Source organism: Cryptotermes secundus, unplaced genomic scaffold (genome assembly GCF_002891405.2).
Source record: "Cryptotermes secundus unplaced genomic scaffold, Csec_1.0 scaffold1224, whole genome shotgun sequence".
In the NCBI taxonomy this organism is placed as follows: Eukaryota; Metazoa; Arthropoda; class Insecta; order Blattodea; family Kalotermitidae; genus Cryptotermes; species Cryptotermes secundus.
The window spans coordinates 65,866-84,819 of record NW_019731289.1 but is presented as its reverse complement, the minus strand read 5'-3'; the positions used below and the strand labels follow the sequence as shown (position 1 = coordinate 84,819).

At 37.5% G+C, this 18,954-nt stretch overlaps 1 protein-coding gene and 1 long non-coding RNA gene across 3 annotated transcripts; one reads left to right on the top strand and one right to left on the bottom strand.

The window, feature by feature from the left end:
• The first annotated feature begins 4,018 nt into the window (after window positions 1-4,018).
• Window positions 4,019-10,623, top strand: LOC111866969 (decaprenyl-diphosphate synthase subunit 2). Of its 2 annotated transcripts, XM_023856367.2 has the most exons (7): window positions 4,019-4,346; window positions 4,666-4,922; window positions 5,374-5,502; window positions 6,444-6,645; window positions 6,808-7,065; window positions 7,186-7,350; window positions 9,229-10,623. In XM_023856367.2, the coding sequence occupies exons 2-7, from the start codon at window positions 4,684-4,686 to the stop codon at window positions 9,382-9,384; spliced, it is 1,149 nt and encodes a 382-aa protein (XP_023712135.1). In that variant the 5' UTR covers window positions 4,019-4,346; window positions 4,666-4,683; the 3' UTR covers window positions 9,385-10,623. The 2 variants fall into 2 exon arrangements, with proteins under 2 accessions (XP_023712135.1, XP_023712133.1); XM_023856365.2 differs by lacking the exon at window positions 4,019-4,346 and having other exon boundaries at window positions 4,427-4,922.
• On the bottom strand, window positions 5,828-18,940 carry LOC111866973. Its single transcript, XR_002843255.2, has 3 exons — window positions 18,026-18,940; window positions 16,351-16,554; window positions 5,828-5,976 (listed from the first exon to the last, which is right to left on the bottom strand). It is a non-coding gene; the product is annotated as an uncharacterized LOC111866973 (long non-coding RNA).
• Between the last annotated feature and the right edge of the window lie 14 nt (window positions 18,941-18,954).

The following is an 18,954-nucleotide window of genomic DNA, read 5'->3' as shown; positions in this document are numbered from 1 at the left end:
GATTGAAAGAGTTGATGCAAGACTTGTTTGGAGGCCATTCTGGAGATTTCACTGCTAGAAGTAAGAGCAGTGTTTGACATATATAATGGTTACATCTGAAGCTATTTGTGATACTACTTTCAAACTTCATACTGTTGTCAAGTTTGACAAGAACCGGGATGCTAATTCATGATAAAATTAACTTCCTTGCTTTATTATAAAGCACAAATGAGGTAACCTGTTTTTGAAAATATTGTCATGTGTTGGGTATGTCACGCAACAAATAACTAAACATGGATCTCGGATTTAGCAAATCTTTATTGGACACTCTCTCTTACACACCTTACAATTATTATCAGTATCAGTATCACAATTACTGCTTCCACTATATCTCGGTGAATACTAGACTGCTTTTGGCAGCAGCTTTCTTAAGACTGTCTTCTTGCTGTCGTAAGCTCGGCTTATATAGGTGTTATGCGGACTGGATAGGAGACATCATCCCTCACGGTTTCGTTTCTACTGTCCGCTGTTACGTAACGGGCTCACTGTTGTTGTGTTACCTTGGAAGTGCCTATTCCAAACTCACATATTCAGGAATCGTTGCTACAATTTGTCGCTGCGGGAACTCAACAATTTCCATTGCAGCCGTGGCGTGGTGATGGACATAAGGTAACGCGTCACAATATATTATATAATATCTGTTACTCTGAAATGTCTGTTGATTATTTTGTATGTTACGTGTTTGAAAAATTTATATAGGCCCTATCATAAAATATATACTACATTTGCTAGGTGCATATATGTTAAGGTTTGTCTATTTGTTAAATTGTTAAGGAACATAATTTCACTGAGAACTTTTATAATATCAGAACTAAATGAGTTTGTTGTGCCTTAACACATTCACAATAAGAAGATAGTTTCCTTCTTTTATGTTGCTTGTATGGACTAGCTGGAGTGTAGAAAGTCACCTTTTAAGAATTGTTTAGATTTGTAGCATTTTTCGGTGATCTGCCCACACATTTGTAGAAACATACATTGTATGAAGTGTTGTAAAATTAATTTTACTGCAATTAGTTGGTAACAAAGAATAAAAGGAATTAAAATAACAGTGCCCTAGTAGAGGTTGTAGGCAAATATTAGCCTGAGATCTACATTGAAGCTTACAGGTGAAAGCTGTATATTGTTCTGTTGACAGTACTGGAGCTATATACCAATTTCCAAACTTTATTTCTATTCAGGTTTGGATGTGGAATACAAATTTTAATTCATCTAACAATATGAGAAATTGTATTAACTGGAAATTTAAATTAGTTGCAAGAATTGTTTATGACTGCTGTGTGCAATGTTTTGAAATATAACTGAAAGAAAGAAAAGGAAGTGCGCTTAATTTCTTAAAGGGTTGGTACGGTGACATTCCTATAGAATACTTTGATAAACCAGTCATTTTGGACAGAATTTTAAAACAATGTTGTTACTTGTATTTTAATATCTCACATTTGTCTTACTAATGTGAAAATTGGTAATGCAGTTTTCATTGTGGAAGAGTACGGAGAGTGCAGACATATCTGTTTCCAAATACTTCATTACCTGGAAATAGAAATTTCTATATGTTTAGATGTACTCAGAAATTCTTATTATACTGCTCTTAAATACACAATGTTTGCGATAAGGTGACAGGCAGTGACGTCCCTTTCTATGGCCTCATCGTCAGGAAAATGTTCAGCCGGAAGATGATGTTTAAGAACACATGGAAGTTGCTTGGAGCAAAACTCATCACCTGTGACAGTTTGGGCTAGCATATCATATCGTTCATCGTGGTAGCAATTAAGATGTTGTAATGCCAGACCCATTCTTTGCATTTTGTGTTGTGCGGTCAGCATGCGCGGCATCAATCGTGCACAAACTTTGTGAAAACCTAACCTGTCATGTGACTTCCATTTGTTTGGCCCTCTTAAACATTATCTTTCCACTGAACATTTTCCCGATGATGAAGCTGTAGAAAGGGAAGTCACTGCCTGGTTCCGACAGGAGCGCAAAGAATTTTATGCTGCTGGTTTTCAGGGGCTTGTGAAGCGATGGGTCAAGTGCCTCAATGTACAGGGAGATTATGTTGAGAAATAAAAGCATTTTTCAAATCAGTACTCTTATTTATTTAAGTTCTATATCCATTTGTAACTTACTTATTGACTTACCTATATACTTTAACACACTACCACACAGATCTAACTGGAGGTCCCATCTATGCTCAGCATTTTTAGGAAAGCTGATTTACTTTTCTGATATTACAGTAACTGTTGAAAATGGTGTCATCCTGTATCCAAGCACATTTCATGATGATGTAAGAAATTTTGTGACATAATGAAGGTCTTGCCTCGGTTTCTAGAATAATATTTCAGAATTTGATCTGTAAAATATGGATTATTTCTCTTAAATTTCCATTGCAGGTGTCATGACACACATTCAGGTCTGAGGAATAAGAGAGCCATACACCTCTACTGATAGACTGTTCATCAAAAGTAGCCTGTACAGTCAGCACTCATTTTTTTTTATTGCTGGTTTATTATCCCACTAAAAATAGGCATAACCCTCAGTAACAGTTCAGTTCTGCGACTCATTATCATTGGCCATAACAAATGCAAAGAACTGCTCACAAGTTACTAGACATTAGACCAATTGCGCTAATTCACAGAAATGAACTGTGCACTTCCTTATTCCTGCTCTAGTCTACAGTTTGGCATGACTCACATTAAGGTGACATGATCTGAATGAATGTGTGTGTACCTAGCCTGGACTAACAGGGGCCTTGTATATATTGTACATTGAAGTAAGGAATAAGTGTGTATATGTAAATACAGACAGTGGACTTATTAATACAGACTGACTGACAAATGACAGACCCGACCTCTCGTCAGAGAGGGTGCTCCACATAGACAAGACAGTAACTTTCATTCAAAAGAAATATCTGGTCATGAGCCCCAGCTGGGGCTCGACACCAAGACAGACAGACCGACTGACCGTCAGTTGCAACATGACTCTGACTGACTGAATTTGATTGGTTAGCGCGCGTGATGGTGAAAAGTGAGCGCTGTAGAAATAGCGTGATAGTATGTGGGATGTTCCCACACAGTTTTCAACTTTGCAGTAGCAAATTGAACTTCACGGGCGTTCACGTGGACGGGTCATGAAACACTATTACCGTAGAACCGTAGAAATCGATGTGGTTGTTTTCCTTTAACGTGATACTTAGCAATCTGTTAACAGGTACTATAAAACTTCATGTTGGAGAAGTTATCTTGTTCTATCAAATATGTGTGATTATAAACATATGGACTGACTTCTATATTAAATTTTCAGTGTTAATTATGGCCTACAAAAATTTTGGCCTCTCCGTCTAAGAAAAGATAACAGGCCGTGCAGGCTTATGAGGTTGTAAGTAGAATCTGACGAACCGTTCAGACGCTAGCAAGAGGCACATGCACAAATACATAGATACAATCATTTTTTCATTCAAACATACATACATACAGAAGAGAGAATGTATTCGAAGACCATGTTTTCATATGCAAGAAGGCCAAAAAGACTAATTCCGTGAAAATACACCGGCCATATCTTTGTCATAATAATAATAATTGGTCATACGGGTATATACTCTTACAGCAGAATCTCTGTGCAAAGACATTGCTCGTGCTTTCTCACACACGACTGACTTTGAATACTTAATCTTGAAAAAGTAATTGATCGATGTTCGGTAGATCATTGTTGGTTACTGAATGACAAACAAAAATAAAACCGTTTCGCTGGCAAAGCATTTTTAGTAGGGTCGCGAAGTAGCGTAGTTGGTTGAGGCACTATAATATAAGCCGGAAGGTAGCGGGTTCGATTCCCGATGAGGCAATTGGATTTTTTTTTAATTGACCTAATTCTTCCAGCCGCACTGTAGCCCTGGGGTCGACTCAGTCCCTGACGGAAACGACCAATGCCTAGCACGAATCTTCCAGGGGGTAAAGAGCGGCCGGCGAGTAGGACTGACCTCACCGCCATCTGTGAGCCGATTGTCTAGAAAACATGGAGGGTCGACGTCTCGAAAAGCTATGGGCTCTTACGGCCGGTTACAGGGACAGCTTTTACCTTCTAATAATAGTTTCTTTGCTGGTGTAGCATTTTAACATACACTTTCGTTACTGTTACGTAACTTTCGGAGATAGGTAGAATGCCTGTGCATGGAACTAAACTCAAAATGTATGAAGATTTTACAGTGCATGTTTTGGGAAAAGCCAGACTTTCGTCCTACCCTCGTTACAATCCCAATATTACGTACACATCACAACGCTCGGTATAACAAATTAAACTTCACATAACCTGTAAAGGTACGTATTACTACTGCAGACCTACTTTCGTTATTTTCAGTGCCGACAGAAGGAACTTAGTTGTATTAAAGTACATGCCTCGAGAACGCGAGGAAAGCTGTTTGTCTTGTATAAACTTTCACCGACATAACGGTGACCTCGTTTCGTACCAATGCCTCTTAGGTGATTATTTCTCTAGTGTTCTCACGTATACCGAACATACAAAATGTCTTCAACCTTTCTGAACATGTACAGTAAAATATTACTTAAAAATGTCAGTGATATTTGTTACACTGTTAGAACACGAAATGGAAACTTGTTTTTGGTGTCTATACTTCAGAAATACAATGGAATTAACATGACAGTGTCAAATCCAAGAGAATTATGTACAGGAACAAGCAAATACAGTGCAGTTGGTAAATTAGCACACAATCAGAAGCCTGACTGGAATAAGGCTGTGTCAGAAGCTGAGAAAATAGTCGGCTACCCAACTTCATTTTTGAGCTTACGTTGGCTCTTGAGTGATGAAATTGCAAATGTGGCTCTCCATTTGCGTAAACTAGTTGGTTCAAATCACCCGTTATTGAAAACTGCAAAGTAAGTAGCAAGTTGGCAATTAATAATGTATTTTACTGTAGGACTGTAAACTTTGTAAGTTTTGCATTTTTCTGTTGGACTGTACTTAAACGTCTTTTAGCGAACAGCAGTTACTGTGCTTAAATGTTAAATTATGGTATGTGTACATTGAGAAATGTCTAGTTTCAATTTGATGTCATTATTTAAAAATGTTGTTGTAATTGACCTACCATAGTACATTTTGGACCATGCCTCTGATTATTTTTCCTGCCATCAGTTTTAACATACACATGTTCCAAGTTTGCACTTTTGGTGAATAAGTTACATACTTTTAGCATGTTCAGTTTCTTAATCCATTTTCTGTGGTAATGCAGAAACTGCTTCTTAGAACCTTAATTAGAACATAATTTAAGAACATGAAGGAACACACAAATTGTTAAGGATATACCAAAATTGCAGAATTTGCTTATAGGAGCTTGTTATATAATGGCCGCAACAACATGCAAGCATGGGGACTTATTGTATTGCTTATTTCAAAAGCAGCAGGACATCTTAATGTGGAAGAAATGGAGGAGGACAAAGCAGCTGGAGTTTTGCATAGGTAAGTAAGCCTGGGGATAAGAAAATTAGAATGCTGTAAATGTACTTAAAATTACTTGCAACATTTAAAGACATACATTTTACAGTAAATCTCTTCTCCTACTCAACATTTTCCTCAAGATGAAGATTATTCTTGTACTTGAGATATTATTAAATCATTACATCTTCCAACTGCGAATGGCCAAAGTTAATAAAATAGTCCATCAAGAATTGTCACCATAATAATAGAGGCATACCAATGGACTGTATTGAAAAGTGTATTTACTTCATATCCATGGATCATTATACATGATATAGGACAAGTCAGATACTTTACAATAATAAATAATAATAATATAATAATATACTAAGATAATACAATGATGATTCTAATAATAGAACTAATATAATCGTTTAACATATGACACCGCTGTACGCCTCAAGACCTGATCCTTCTATCCAAGCACAAAATACCCTGGTATCCTTGATCTCATTCCTGTAAGAAAAAATACAGAGTAGGGCAGTAGGCAGTAGATTACCTCAGTTTTTTGCTATCATTACAAGCAATATTCTCCTTCCACTAATCTTTGAATTGTATACCAATCCCATACAGTATATGTGGGTTACATTCCTGAAGGACAGTGAAAAAAGTAAATAAAAAGAAAGAGAAGTATAGAATGACGTATTTAAAAATAATACATGTTCTTGTAACATAGAAAGTGAAACAGTGATATCATCAGGTTTATTATATACCATTACATTATTGGATTACTGAGAGAAGTCCGTGATGGGCATTGATTTGATGACAACAATGGCTGTGCTCAACCTCTTGATGCACCACCAGTTCGTTTGCATGTGTACAAAAAATACAAACTGCACACACATAAAATAAAAATTTCATTTGGCAAGGGATCAGTCTATAGAGTTAAGTAATATAACTGTCAGATAATCCTTAATCCACAGTCAACGAGCACTTGCTGAAGTTACAGAAATGATTCGAACCAGTCATTTGGTCCATAAAGGAATGGTGAACATCTGTCATGGTCTATACCCTGAACCAGCTGTGCTCAATGATATGACATTTGGAAATAAAATTGCGTTGCTGAGTGGTGACTACCTCTTGGCCAATTCCTGCATGGAGCTTGCAGCATTGCGAAACCAAGATGTAAGGGAATGGCATATCACCTTTGAAATTTATGCTTGAGTAGTTGATGATATTTTTACTTTGATATGTAAGTCTCACCATGCAAGAGTTCTTTCTTTCTTCTTTTAAGACATCTTAGTGACAATGACAGAACATTAATGATTAAATTATTCCTTTTTGCAGTTAGTTGAACTTATGAGTAGTGCTGTTCGTGATTTAGCTGAGGGAGAGTTTGTTGGTCGCCGAGATCAGCAAAATAATCCTCTGCCATCCCCACAAGGAGTGTCTGATGCCACTGAAGACTGGACACTTCGTAATGTTCTTTCAGCAGGAAGCCTTCTTGGCAAGTCATGTCAGGGGACACTTAAACTTGCTGGCCATGGGACAGAGTTACAAGAACAGGGCTATAAATTTGGGAAGCATCTAGCTCTGGCTTGGCAGGTAAGAATAATGTATTATTTCTGCCTTAAGTAATTTAATGATAACCCAGTTTTAGAATGAGAAAACTATGTTTCACTGTATAACTGTGTTATTTTATCAATATATCACCTGTCTCTACAGGCATGTCTTGACTTAGAACCATTCATTGCTGGTTCACAATATGCGTCTGGTTCAATGTTCAACCTCACATCGGCTCCAGTTCTGTTTCATTTGGAGCATGATCCAAGTTTATTCACCGAGATTGATAAGGGAGTTGAGTCTGTGCAGAACGTGGACTATGACAAGGTATGTTCTTGAAATCTATCTACTTTATGAGTAACTTGTTCTTGAAGGTTACTGCCAGAACTTTAGTGAATACAGAGAACTGTATTATGCATCAAACTTACATTTTGAAACCAGGAAAGAAATCTGAATATGGGGGGGGGGACATCTGATCTCCTTTATTTCTGTCATTTCCACATTTTTATATATTAAAGGCCAGTTATGTTAGAAAGGTAAAACTGTGCCTCAGGATAGGCACAATGCCTTGGAGACAAAGGGGGCCAGGGGATGTAGGTAAATCATCTCAGCTCTTGTTGGGAGTGAGCAGTCAGATTCATGCTGTTGGCACTTTACCTCCAGGGAAAGAACCTTCAATACCTGCTGAGTGGGCCCAAAAGCCGCATGTTGAATGCCACTGCTTCTTTAGCAGTACATGTTACATTGCTGTTCCTAGTGGTCTCAGCTTTGCTTGCTGTTTTAATTTTGGATCTGAATGCTCTGATAGTGCCTTTTTTAATTGCTCACAGCATTGAACACTACTGTCAATTTTATCTTGTAAGGGGGCATCTTGCCTGCAGTCAATATCACCTGCCTTCTTAACATGGTCAGTAGCTTTCTTCTAATCATCTTGCATAATTCACCCAGTTGTACAGTCAACAACTGCTTAGTGTAAATAGTGAAATGTGACCCATGTTTTTATCAGCAATATTCATTTTTGCATGTTCCTTATTAGTTTCTTGTGACCTAAATTTGGATAATACTGGAATAACCTAAGTGGATCAAATCCGTCTGCTTCCAGTACTTTGTTAGTTGAATACAAAAGTCTTGGCCAGCACTGTTTCGTTAGCAGAAGAAGTTCTGACTTCCTCATGTGTGTGTTGTAACTAATGTATAGCAAGCCCAAGAGAATTTGATGAAGAAATAATATTTTCTTGCAGGTTTTATGATGCTTTGTCAGAAGAAGAATACTTCCATGTGACAAATAATGAATCTCATTTGACCTCCAGCATGAACTAGTTTAAGGTCCTGACTGACACTATTGTTACCATACACTTTTGCCAGCATTACTCACAGTGTAGTGGGCATGGACTCAGATTTCATTCTCATAAATCAGAAGTCTTCTATCTCCTGATTTATTTTCCTGTGTTCAAAGAAAATAATTCCCTTCATGCCATAATACTGGTGTGCTTAATGAGTTGATGGTGTTATTTTTAACATTTCTTCAAAATGAATCCCATGGATTTCACATTGTTTCTCTGTTGCTTGTAAAAGATCTTCTTAGTAGTTGGAATTTTACGTGAAGTTCATGGCATTCTAGAACCTTTCTTCTGGTTACAATTTATTCATACTGTGATGATCTTATTATGAGCTGATTGACCCACTTTTCTAGGCATTGATGCATTCATTTGTGTTCAGGCCACAATTCATTCTGTTTTCCTCACAGTAATTTGTAGATCCATTTTCTTCTCCTTGTTGTATAGCATTGTTGCTTCATATATAATATGCTTCACATTAGTGTCCATTGTTTATCTTCTGTCAAAATTGCAACACTTTTTACATTCTACACTTCAACACTACATGTTTACTAAAACTGTGTTCAGTACATGTACAGCATTGTTTGTTTTAGCTGGAGTAGTATCTTGGAGGAAGATATGCTTTCCTAGATGTAGCACTGTGTTTAGACTGAATGCTACATTATCTATGTTTGTTCTGCTTCTTGTCACATAACCATTTGCCTTGATTTGGTTATTCTAGATTGGTTTGCACGAATTTTCTTAGAAATGTATCATCAGTCGGGAGGCCCAAATTAAAAATTCTGTAGGTTAAGGTCCCCCCCCCCAAGTGTAATCATTCCAGTGAGTTTGAATTTTATAATGCATTTTCGCATCGTAATTGTTTCAGGTGCATAGTATAGTGTCGAAAGGTCCTGGTATTTCCCAGACTAAACAACTTCAGAAGGAGCACTCACAAAAGGCAATGGAAGTTCTTCAAGTGTTCCGGGAGAGTGATGCTAGAACAGCATTATCCAATATCATTGTGGCAATGGGAGATTTGTAAAAAGAGATATAATTTTAAATTTATTATCTCTTGTTGATATTAAAGAATACAGTTTTTGGGCTGATGTTATAACTGCTCTTCTTTTGGGTGAGGTGGTAATTGGTAGTTGATGATGTAGCCCATGTGTTTATGGTCACCATCTGTGGCCGAACCATAGTTTGTCAGTGACTGAGGACATCACTGATTACTTGTTAGGGGCAGCACTTCATGACAGAATTCAATGGACTGTCACTCACTGCTTACCTTGTGACACTTTCACCTGCACTGGGGACACCTTTGTTATTATGCTTCACCACTTCCCTGTCAGAGTCACTGTAACCTTGTATATAAGGGACAGAAAGGTTGGAGGTTGGGCACCACTATGAGTGTGAGGGGTGAGCCATAAAACCGACCCTAGCACTGCACCACTAAGTTAGGATAGTAACTAAGAATGATTTGGCCTACAGGTGAAAGTTCGAATTGGATTGCTGACTACTCAATTTGGTAAAGATGGACTCAGTTGCAGGATCTTCTCAGGCCTTGCTTAAACATGAGAAGAGAATATTTAGTTCTGCAGAATAAGACAGCTTGTAGATGATGTTACTATTACCAACCTTTATTACACACTTTTGTCACAGTAGCATAGGTTGATCTGGGTAACATCCATCTGTATTTACTGTAATATCATCTCACTGTTGCAACACAACAATTTTGCTGAGCTGTAGAGTTTTAGCAGTACTATATTCTGACTTACTAATTTCCAGTCTAAGATAATTACAATAGGTGCACGTAGCTGCATTTAGACAGTCTGATAATCAGAAAGAGAGCATTGTAATGCAAGGAGTGATGCATATTTTGTGTCTGTAAAACATGAGTGCATGCCATGGAGTAATTTAGGAATATCCTCCTCACAAGAAGCAATATGCTTCTCTCAGTAAATTTTGAACATAATTAACTCCCACTACTTAAATCATTGGTCCAGTTTAAACTTAACAGATTAACAGATCTTATTTTTCACCAATGAAATTTAATTACCGAATAGTTACCGTGCCATAAGCTTGTACTGAGCTCTAACTGTCCTAGCTGCTTGATCAGCTTGGCATGGACAACTTTAAGGCCAACAGCTTACTTCTACTGGATTAATCTCAGATTACAAATGGCTAGTAGCCATGTTGAACTGCTATTTTCTAAGAATTAATACAGTAAATTATATCATGTATTACAATATAAATATATATGCATTATATTCTTTACTTCTTACTTACTTAATTTGTATCTCAAAACTAATTATCCTTAATTAACAATCATTACAATAGGCTCCTTGCAATGAACAGTTATAATGTTGTATAATTTGTAGATCACAAACATCTGGGAGGAAGATATTGCCTCAATCTTCAGGGTCAGCAAGTAAGCCAAACATATAGTAGGCCCACTCAGCTTGTTGTTTGCTTGGCAAACTTCTGCAGGACTGCTTGGCATCGCATCCCAGATGATGATATTCTTCGTGTATGAATTCTTAATTTTTTCCATCTCAATGCAACAGTCATTAGAATCTCATTCACATTTCGCTGTGGATAATGAGTTTATTGGTCTTAATAGTACGGTAATTCACTACATGTTTCGGCGTATAGAGCCATCACCAGGCAGTACACATCAACAAATATTTTCAAACTATTGCATTGCGGTTTACATAATTCATACATTATGATTTATTAATAACTGTTACTAACGTACCTGTCTTTGCATTCACTTAACTTTGATCTGAATTGGTGCAAACATTATAAAATGCATTAAACTTGGAATGAAGGTTCTACATTCAATAGGATGCTTAAAGGTATATATATATATATACACACAAGGGGGTCCAAAAAAGGTACTCATTCTTTGATAGTCAATATCTTTGGAACAAAATGATATGTAGTTACAATTCTTGCACAGTAGTGTAGTGTAATGTTTTCTCAACAGATGGTGAAGGTCACATGAATCACGTGAGTGTCGTGCCGCGTGCGCGTTGCCTGCAGAAGACAGCAGCAACAATGGCTGAAAGGTTGTTCTTTGAGCAACACAAGGCTGTATTGAAGTGGTACTGTAAGTACGAAAACATTAAAAGAGGTACAATGACAATGGCAGAATGAGTTTGGAACTTAGCCACCAACACGTCGAACAGTTGCCCGTATTCGGGATAAATTTGAAGCCGACAGTAATGTTCATGATGTGCATAAGCAAAGATCTGGTCGACCACGGATACTAACAAGTCCAGCTTCCAGTGCTGTGGTGTTGCAACACTGGTCAGGCGTATCTCAATATGCTTCAGACATTGATTTTCCCTGCCATTTGAGAGCTGTTTGGAGATGAGAGATTTTACCTGCAACAAGATGGTTCTCCACCTCACTACCATCAAGATGTCAGGGCATACTTGGATGACACACTACCTGGATGATGGATAGGTTGAAGAGGTGCTATTGAGTACCCACCACGGTCCCCGGACCTAACACCTCTCGACTTCTGCCTATGGGGAACCTTAAAGGATGAAGTTTATCGACAAAAGCCAGCTACACTGAACGCGCTATGAGATACCAGTGAAGCGTTGTGTGCAGCCATCACACCAGACACACTGACAGCCATAGTTCACTCAGCATTTCGACAGCATCGATGCTGTTTAACCGCTGAAGGTGGTCACTTCGAACACATACAATGACTCTCTCTCCCTGTGTGTATCAATTGTAACTACATGTCATTTTGTTCCAAAGGTAGTGACTATCAAAGAGTGAGTACATTTTTTTGACCCCTCTGTATATAATAAAATAAAAGTGATTATAAGTCATAAAATGTATTATTACATTGTTATGGTGTATTAAAACATTTAGACAATGAGGTAAAATTGTTAACTTTATGGTACTTATACTAAGAATTACACTTGAAACCAAACACACAATGAAGCCAAATGCGGAAACGTGAGCGGTGGATGAACCCACACAAATAAAAAAATACCAGATCATGGAAAAACCGAGAATAAAACATTATAGAACATTTCAACAACCAATTTCAAACAGTGCAGTTGCTCCGTAGGAAATCAGATGGGAGCAGAAATAAAACACGCCTACCCACGATAAAATATCAGCACCGTCTGAAGATAATCAAATACTATAACACTATAATTACACGAATAGACATGAGCGTAAATAATTTATATAAAACGATATTTGGGCATGACAATTACCATAAATACAACAATTTTAAGTCATTGTTTAAATGCTTTAATACACCATAACAATGTAATACATTTTATGACTTAAAAATTATTTTCATTTTATTATATGTGCAATTATGTACATCTTTAAGCATCCAATTGAATGTAGATCCTTCACTCCAATTTTAATGCATTTTATAAAGTTTGTATTAATTCAGATCAAAGTTGAATGTATTAACTGAATGCAAAGACGGGTACATTAGTAATAGTTATTACATTATAATGCATTAATTATGTAAAGTGCAATTCAGTAGTTTGAAAGCATTTGTTGATGTGTACTGCCCGATGATGCCTCTATAAGCTGAAACATATAGCATATTACCGTACTATTAAGACCAATAAAGTCGTTATACACAGCGAAATGTGAATGAGATTCTAATGGTTGTTGTGTTGAGATGGAAACAAAACAAAGAATTTATACAGGATAACACAACAGGATGCATTCCTTGAAAATCAAAGAGTATTCTTCACGGTTGCTGCCCTGAGAACCTCAGATGCAACATATTGTGATGGAATAAACCATTGCTAGACATTGCTTTGGTAAACACATTCTGAAGGTTACGCAGTCAACAGTGCGAACTCTGTTGCTAGGCAGCAAGTTGCTAGACATATTCCTGTGGCAATGGATACGGACAGAATAGCAGAGAGACTGTAAGACATGATGATTTATATTTGGGTTGCCCTGAAGTTATAAAAAGTTGTAGTTCAGTCATAAGAGGTTCAGCTGTGGAGTGCTAACCAGCGAAAAACGGAAGTTGAAGAAGTGACTGACTGATAAATCAGAACCAAGTCAGTCACACAGAAGAGAAGACGCTTGTAGTCCAGTAAGGAATAGAGCGAGTCTTGGACAGTAACTGATTATGAGCTGTTATAATTGATTGTAATTGTAAAGAAGTACCAATGAATCCAATCATCCAGTGCAGAACCCATTATTCATCATGCGAACCCCTATTATATGACATTTTGGTGTCATAATTGGTCAGATTTGATTGATTGGCTTGAATTATTGGATTTAAGATTATATAGTATAGTTATATCATCATGGAAATGGAAGTGGAACAAATGATGGAAGCCCTGAAAGCCATTAAGATGCCCTGCAGTAACAGATGGACGCCTATGGAGTTAGATGCCCATCATGGAAGGATAATGTCCTGTATAGGGAAGACGGAGGCCACAGAGGAGGAAATGCAGTCCAAGGCAAGGTAATTGGGAAGAAAAAGGTGTTTTGCACCAGGGTGCATGTCTTCCAGTGACCACACTGGAATTAAATTCTTCTATTTTCCCAGGGATTCGACACAGTATGAGCCAGATCTAAAATATTATTATAAAACATACTGTAAAATTTTGGCCAGTGTTATTAAATGAGCTAAAAATATTCATTATAATAAATTAATTTCTAATTCTAGTAACAAAATGAAAACCACCTGGAGCATTATAAAATCAGACACAGGTAGAAAAATTAATAATGCAGGTATACTGTTTTTAAACATTGATGGGAAGTTAACTGATAATCATGATATGATTATAGATTCATTTAATAATTATTTTCGAACAATAGCTAACAAGATCAATTCCAATAATGCACACGTTTGCCACGTTATAGAGTGGGATGCAGACAAATATTCAGATTATCTGTCTCAAGCTTTCACAACTCCCAGAGATATTGGGTTTTCGGACTTTATCCATCATCCTGGTATTTTAAGATAACTAAGAAAAACACGATGTTTCGGAAACTGGATCTGTTTCCATCCTCAGGTGAGGGAAAACACTTCTTCTGTTTGTTCCCTTACAGAGAGCTAGCCTCAAATCACTGGACAGCGTATGTCACAAAACACAAAGGTTATAAATACCTGAGAGCTAATAAGAAAAATATACATAACAAATTGTTCCAAACATATACAAGCATGGAACCAGGATAGATAGAGCCATAGAAATTTATGTCACGAAACCAAACTAATAACCAGGTCCATGACCCCAAGGCATGGAATAGAAAGGAGAACTAGTAAAAAACTAATAGTTTCTAACTAGCGTCAACAATGGAGTAAATCACGTCTATCTAATTTAGAACCTAATAGAAATCAATAAAAAAACATATCACGTCATACAGATCGTCTGTGTGAATTGGTGACTTCATTGCTGATAATGGGGATCCAAATGGGAGAAAAGTCCAAATTGGGTTGGCAGAGCATGCCATATGGGCCGCTTCCTTGTATTTCCTATACCTGATGTGGCTTTCAATATCCAAAATCTTAGCTTCATCCCAGCCTACCCTATGTCCTTCTTCATAGGCATGTTGAGCTAGTTTAGATTTTTCTAGAAGACCTTCTTTGAGGTTATGCCTGTGTTCCCGGAGCTGCACGGCCAGAGGTCTGCCTGTTTCGCCAAAGTAGCTTCTGCCACATTCACAGGGAATGCTATAGATGCACTGTGCCGTCTGTTGCAAATCTCTTCGGTCTGGTTTTCATAAGAGTTCCTAAGAGTGTGTTTTGTACGGAAGATGGTCCTAATATTATATCGATTACCTATCCGTTTAAACTTTTCAGAAACACCCTTCACATATGGAATATAAACAGAACACAGAGGGCTTTCCTCTTTCTTCGGACGACTACTGCCCTTGGAGTTAATGACAGAGTCAATAAAACCTTTGGGATAACCGTTCAACTGAAGATCGTGTCTCAGGTTGTTAATTTCTCTGACCAAATCTCGTCGATCTTGGCATATGGTAGAGGCTCTGTCGTGGAGACTTTTTATCAAGCCTCTTTTTACATGCGGCGGATGGTTAGAATTGAAGTTGAGGTATTGGCCAGTGTGGGTGGGTTTCCTGTAGACCTGTGTGGCTAGTGCCGTCTTTTCCCTGATGACCAAAACGTCCAGAAATGAGATCGCATTGTTAGACTCAGTTTCCATAGTGAAGCAGATGGAAGGCCTTAAACTGTTGAGGTGATCGAAGAAATTCTGTAATCTCTCTGGACCATGAGGCCAGACTACAAAGTGTCATCCACATATTGCAGCCACAATGATGGTTTGTACAGTGCTGAGTCAAGAGCTAGTTTTTCAAAATGCTCCATGAAGATGTTGCTAACGATGGGCGAGAGAGAATTTCCCATAGCCATGCCATCTTTCTGTTGGAATCACTTGTCATTGACCTGAAAATAGGTGGTTCTCAAACAGACTTCCAGCAGCTCCATGATGGCTTTGACCTGCAAGACAGACCGTTCCATCAGTGTGACAGTCGTGGAGCTTGTTTTCGACGATTTGTAGGACTTCGTCCACTGGTACATTAGTGAAGAGACTGACAACGTCAAAGCTAATGAGAGTATATTGAGAACGAAAGATAACAGTCCTTAATAACTGTACGAAGTGGGCTGAATTCTTAACGAAAGAGTCGGATTTACCAGCACAAGGACTGAGTATCCTATGGAGATAGCTGGCCAGTGCATAGCAAGGAGAACCAATCAAACTTACTATAAGCCTCAGAGGAATACCTGCTTTATGAATCTTGGGAAGACCATACAGATGTGGAAGTTTGCTGTGGTATGGAGTCAGCTTGGGTTTTAAATCAGTCGGAAGAGTGGTTTTATATTTATAAATGAGTTTCTGTACTTTCCTCTCCACCTTAGCTGTAGGGTCTTTGGACAAGGTTTCGTTTTTGTGATTTAAAGATAGTCTCAGCCAATTGACAATTGGTAGAGCTGGTCACTGAAGAGGAATGCTCATTGTGGGATTTTTTCACTTACTTGAGAAACATTGTATGATGTCTTCTTTCTGAATTGCTGTATGTAAATATTTCCATCCCAAGAGCTCATTCATCATGCAGTTGTTTTGCTATATATGGTGTTATCCTGGCTACCGAGTTAAATTATTCCTGTCAGGATGTGTTCAGAACTGAGCCAAGCAGCATTCATGAGCTGTTTACAATCACATTTTCAGCTCTTAAGAATCTGAAAGTAAGTTCATGATTTGTGATCATCAGAATTGATTATATCTCTCCTGTGTTAAATGTCTTGTGCAAATATCCTAAGGGTCTCAAAAGAAATTGATGTTACTTGAAATAAGAGAGTAGTAACCCAAGTCAGAAGTTTTCAGTAAAAGGGGTGATGGGTCATAGGAAATTAATATGAAATTGTTTCCACAATTTAGATCAGTGTTTGAGTAAAGTAAAATATGCAACCTGTCTTGTGTGAAGGGAGACATTGGATATACCCTAATCACGAGATGAGAAGTACATGTTCCCAGTTGACAAGAGTATGTTAGGCTAAGTTATGAAGGCCCTCAGCCATGTAATATGTCACTAGCACAAGTGGCACAAATATTTCTTGAACATTTGAAGGAAATTTGACCATTTGTTACATTTACTCGTATATCCTATTTTCCCTCACTCTTAAGAATATGTATAAGTTCTGTCAGGACTTTTTGTGGTGTGTGGGGGGAGGAACCCAAAAGTAAGCTTACAAATGTAAGTTGAAGCTGTTGAAGACTACTTTTATGGAGTTTTTAAAAAATCAGGCCAACTAGTGCCAAAGTCAAGAAAACATGGCTCTGTACATCCACACCCTCATATGTCTTCATGGTGTAACACTTAATTAACTAAACACAGGCTCAACTTTACATTTTACTGATATGTTGATATGTATAAGGGGAATGGGGTGGGATTATGTGGGGGCTTGAGGCTTCAAATCAAAACAGCAAGTTGGTATCAAGCAATGAACCTAATGTCTTGATTGTAGATAAAGAAGAAAATAAGCTTAGAGAAGAAACAGCTCTTCTAATGAACTGCTTAGAAAGTCGGTTTAATAAGAATGAGCTAATATTAAATACTAGGAAGTCTTGTGCCCTATCATTTCCCCCAAGACAAAGGGAAAGACTTTTTTTAAACCTCGTATTGTTTATAATGATGTAGAAATCCCTTATAAATCAGATGTAAAGTTCTTAGGAATAAAAATTACTGAGAATTTGAGATGGAATATCCATATTAAATCTATATGTACAAATATAAATAAGGCTTACTTTGTTATTAAAACTTTAAAGGAAACCATGAGCTATAGAATGATTAGATTATCATTCGTATTTTCAGTCAAGATTGAAATTTGGAATAATTATCTGGGAACCAGCAAAAGGTAGTATAATGGTTTTTTGGATACAAAAAAAGGTGATGCGACTAATTGCGGGTGTGAATAAAAGAACATCTTGTAGAAGTATATTTTTTTCAATTCAAGATTCTGACCGTGCCCTCTATATATATCTTTACCATATTATGTTTTATCAAACAATTGCGAGATAATCTGGAATGTAATTTCCAGAAGTAGGAGTACAATACTAGAGAAAAAAATAAATTGTATATCCGAGCATGTAGGACAGACCTTTTACGGAATAATGCGTTAAAGAAGGCAAGTAGATTATACAATAAATTACCTGATAGAATAAGAATTTTAGAACATTTTGGAAGTTTTAAAAAGGAGGTACAATCATTGTTGATCTCAAATTCCTTTTATGCAGTCGTTAATTTTTTATTCTCCAACCTTTATTAAAAATAGTCAAATATGTTGGTGTTAAATCTTTCATCCACCTTTCCTAGCAGTAATACATTTTTTAAATGACACAGAAATTGTTCAAATGGTGATGGATTAAGTATTGTAATTATGTAATAGATTGTATTTATGTGATCTATTGTATTTGTGAAATCGATGTGATTTGTCTTGTTCTCGTTGACTATTTCTGTATCTGATGGTGTTCCAGCAACATGGGGATCCATGAAAAAGGAAAAATGGAAAGGGCCAAGTGGGTCAGCAAGGTTGGGGGAAACGTGAAGTTATGTTGGTAGCCCAAGAGTAAAAAGCCAGAACGGCCAGAACTGCGTTTGGTTTGTATGCGTCATCAGGGTTTTAGTTTGTGGGGGGTGTTTGGTAAATTTGATGACGTCCCTGGGGATAAACATGGATATTTGTGTTCATGGCCTCACGTGACCGCATGACTACATATGAGCCAAAAGCTGGGGCTACGAGTGACCAGCTCGAAAGGAAGGAACCTAATAAAATTTTATTTCGTGAGGTGGAGTGAGACTGAGACGAAGTGGCAGGTCGGCCGCTAATTGGCCCATTACACCAGCTCTGGACGATGAGTATGAAAAATCTGATGGAATAAGAATTCGCAGGAGAAAACCTGCCCTAGAGTCACTTCGTCAACCACAAGCCCGACGTAACCTCGGACCAAACCCGAACTGTAACGATTTAATTTCGGCGACGTCCTCCACTAACCACCTAAGCTACAACACTGACGGCACTAACTAGCTAACTAATCACAGCTTTTTGGTTTTTGACTACATGATGATGAAACTTTCACAA

Coding starts and splice junctions, on each gene's coding strand:
- LOC111866969 (XM_023856365.2), top strand. CDS start 4,552: ATGTCTTCAACCTTTCTGAACATGTACAGTAAAATATTACTTAAAAAT. Junction 5,503..6,443: donor GCAGCTGGAGTTTTGCATAG/GTAAGTAAGCCT, acceptor CTTAATCCACAG/TCAACGAGCACTTGCTGAAG. Junction 7,351..9,228: donor AGAACGTGGACTATGACAAG/GTATGTTCTTGA, acceptor TAATTGTTTCAG/GTGCATAGTATAGTGTCGAA.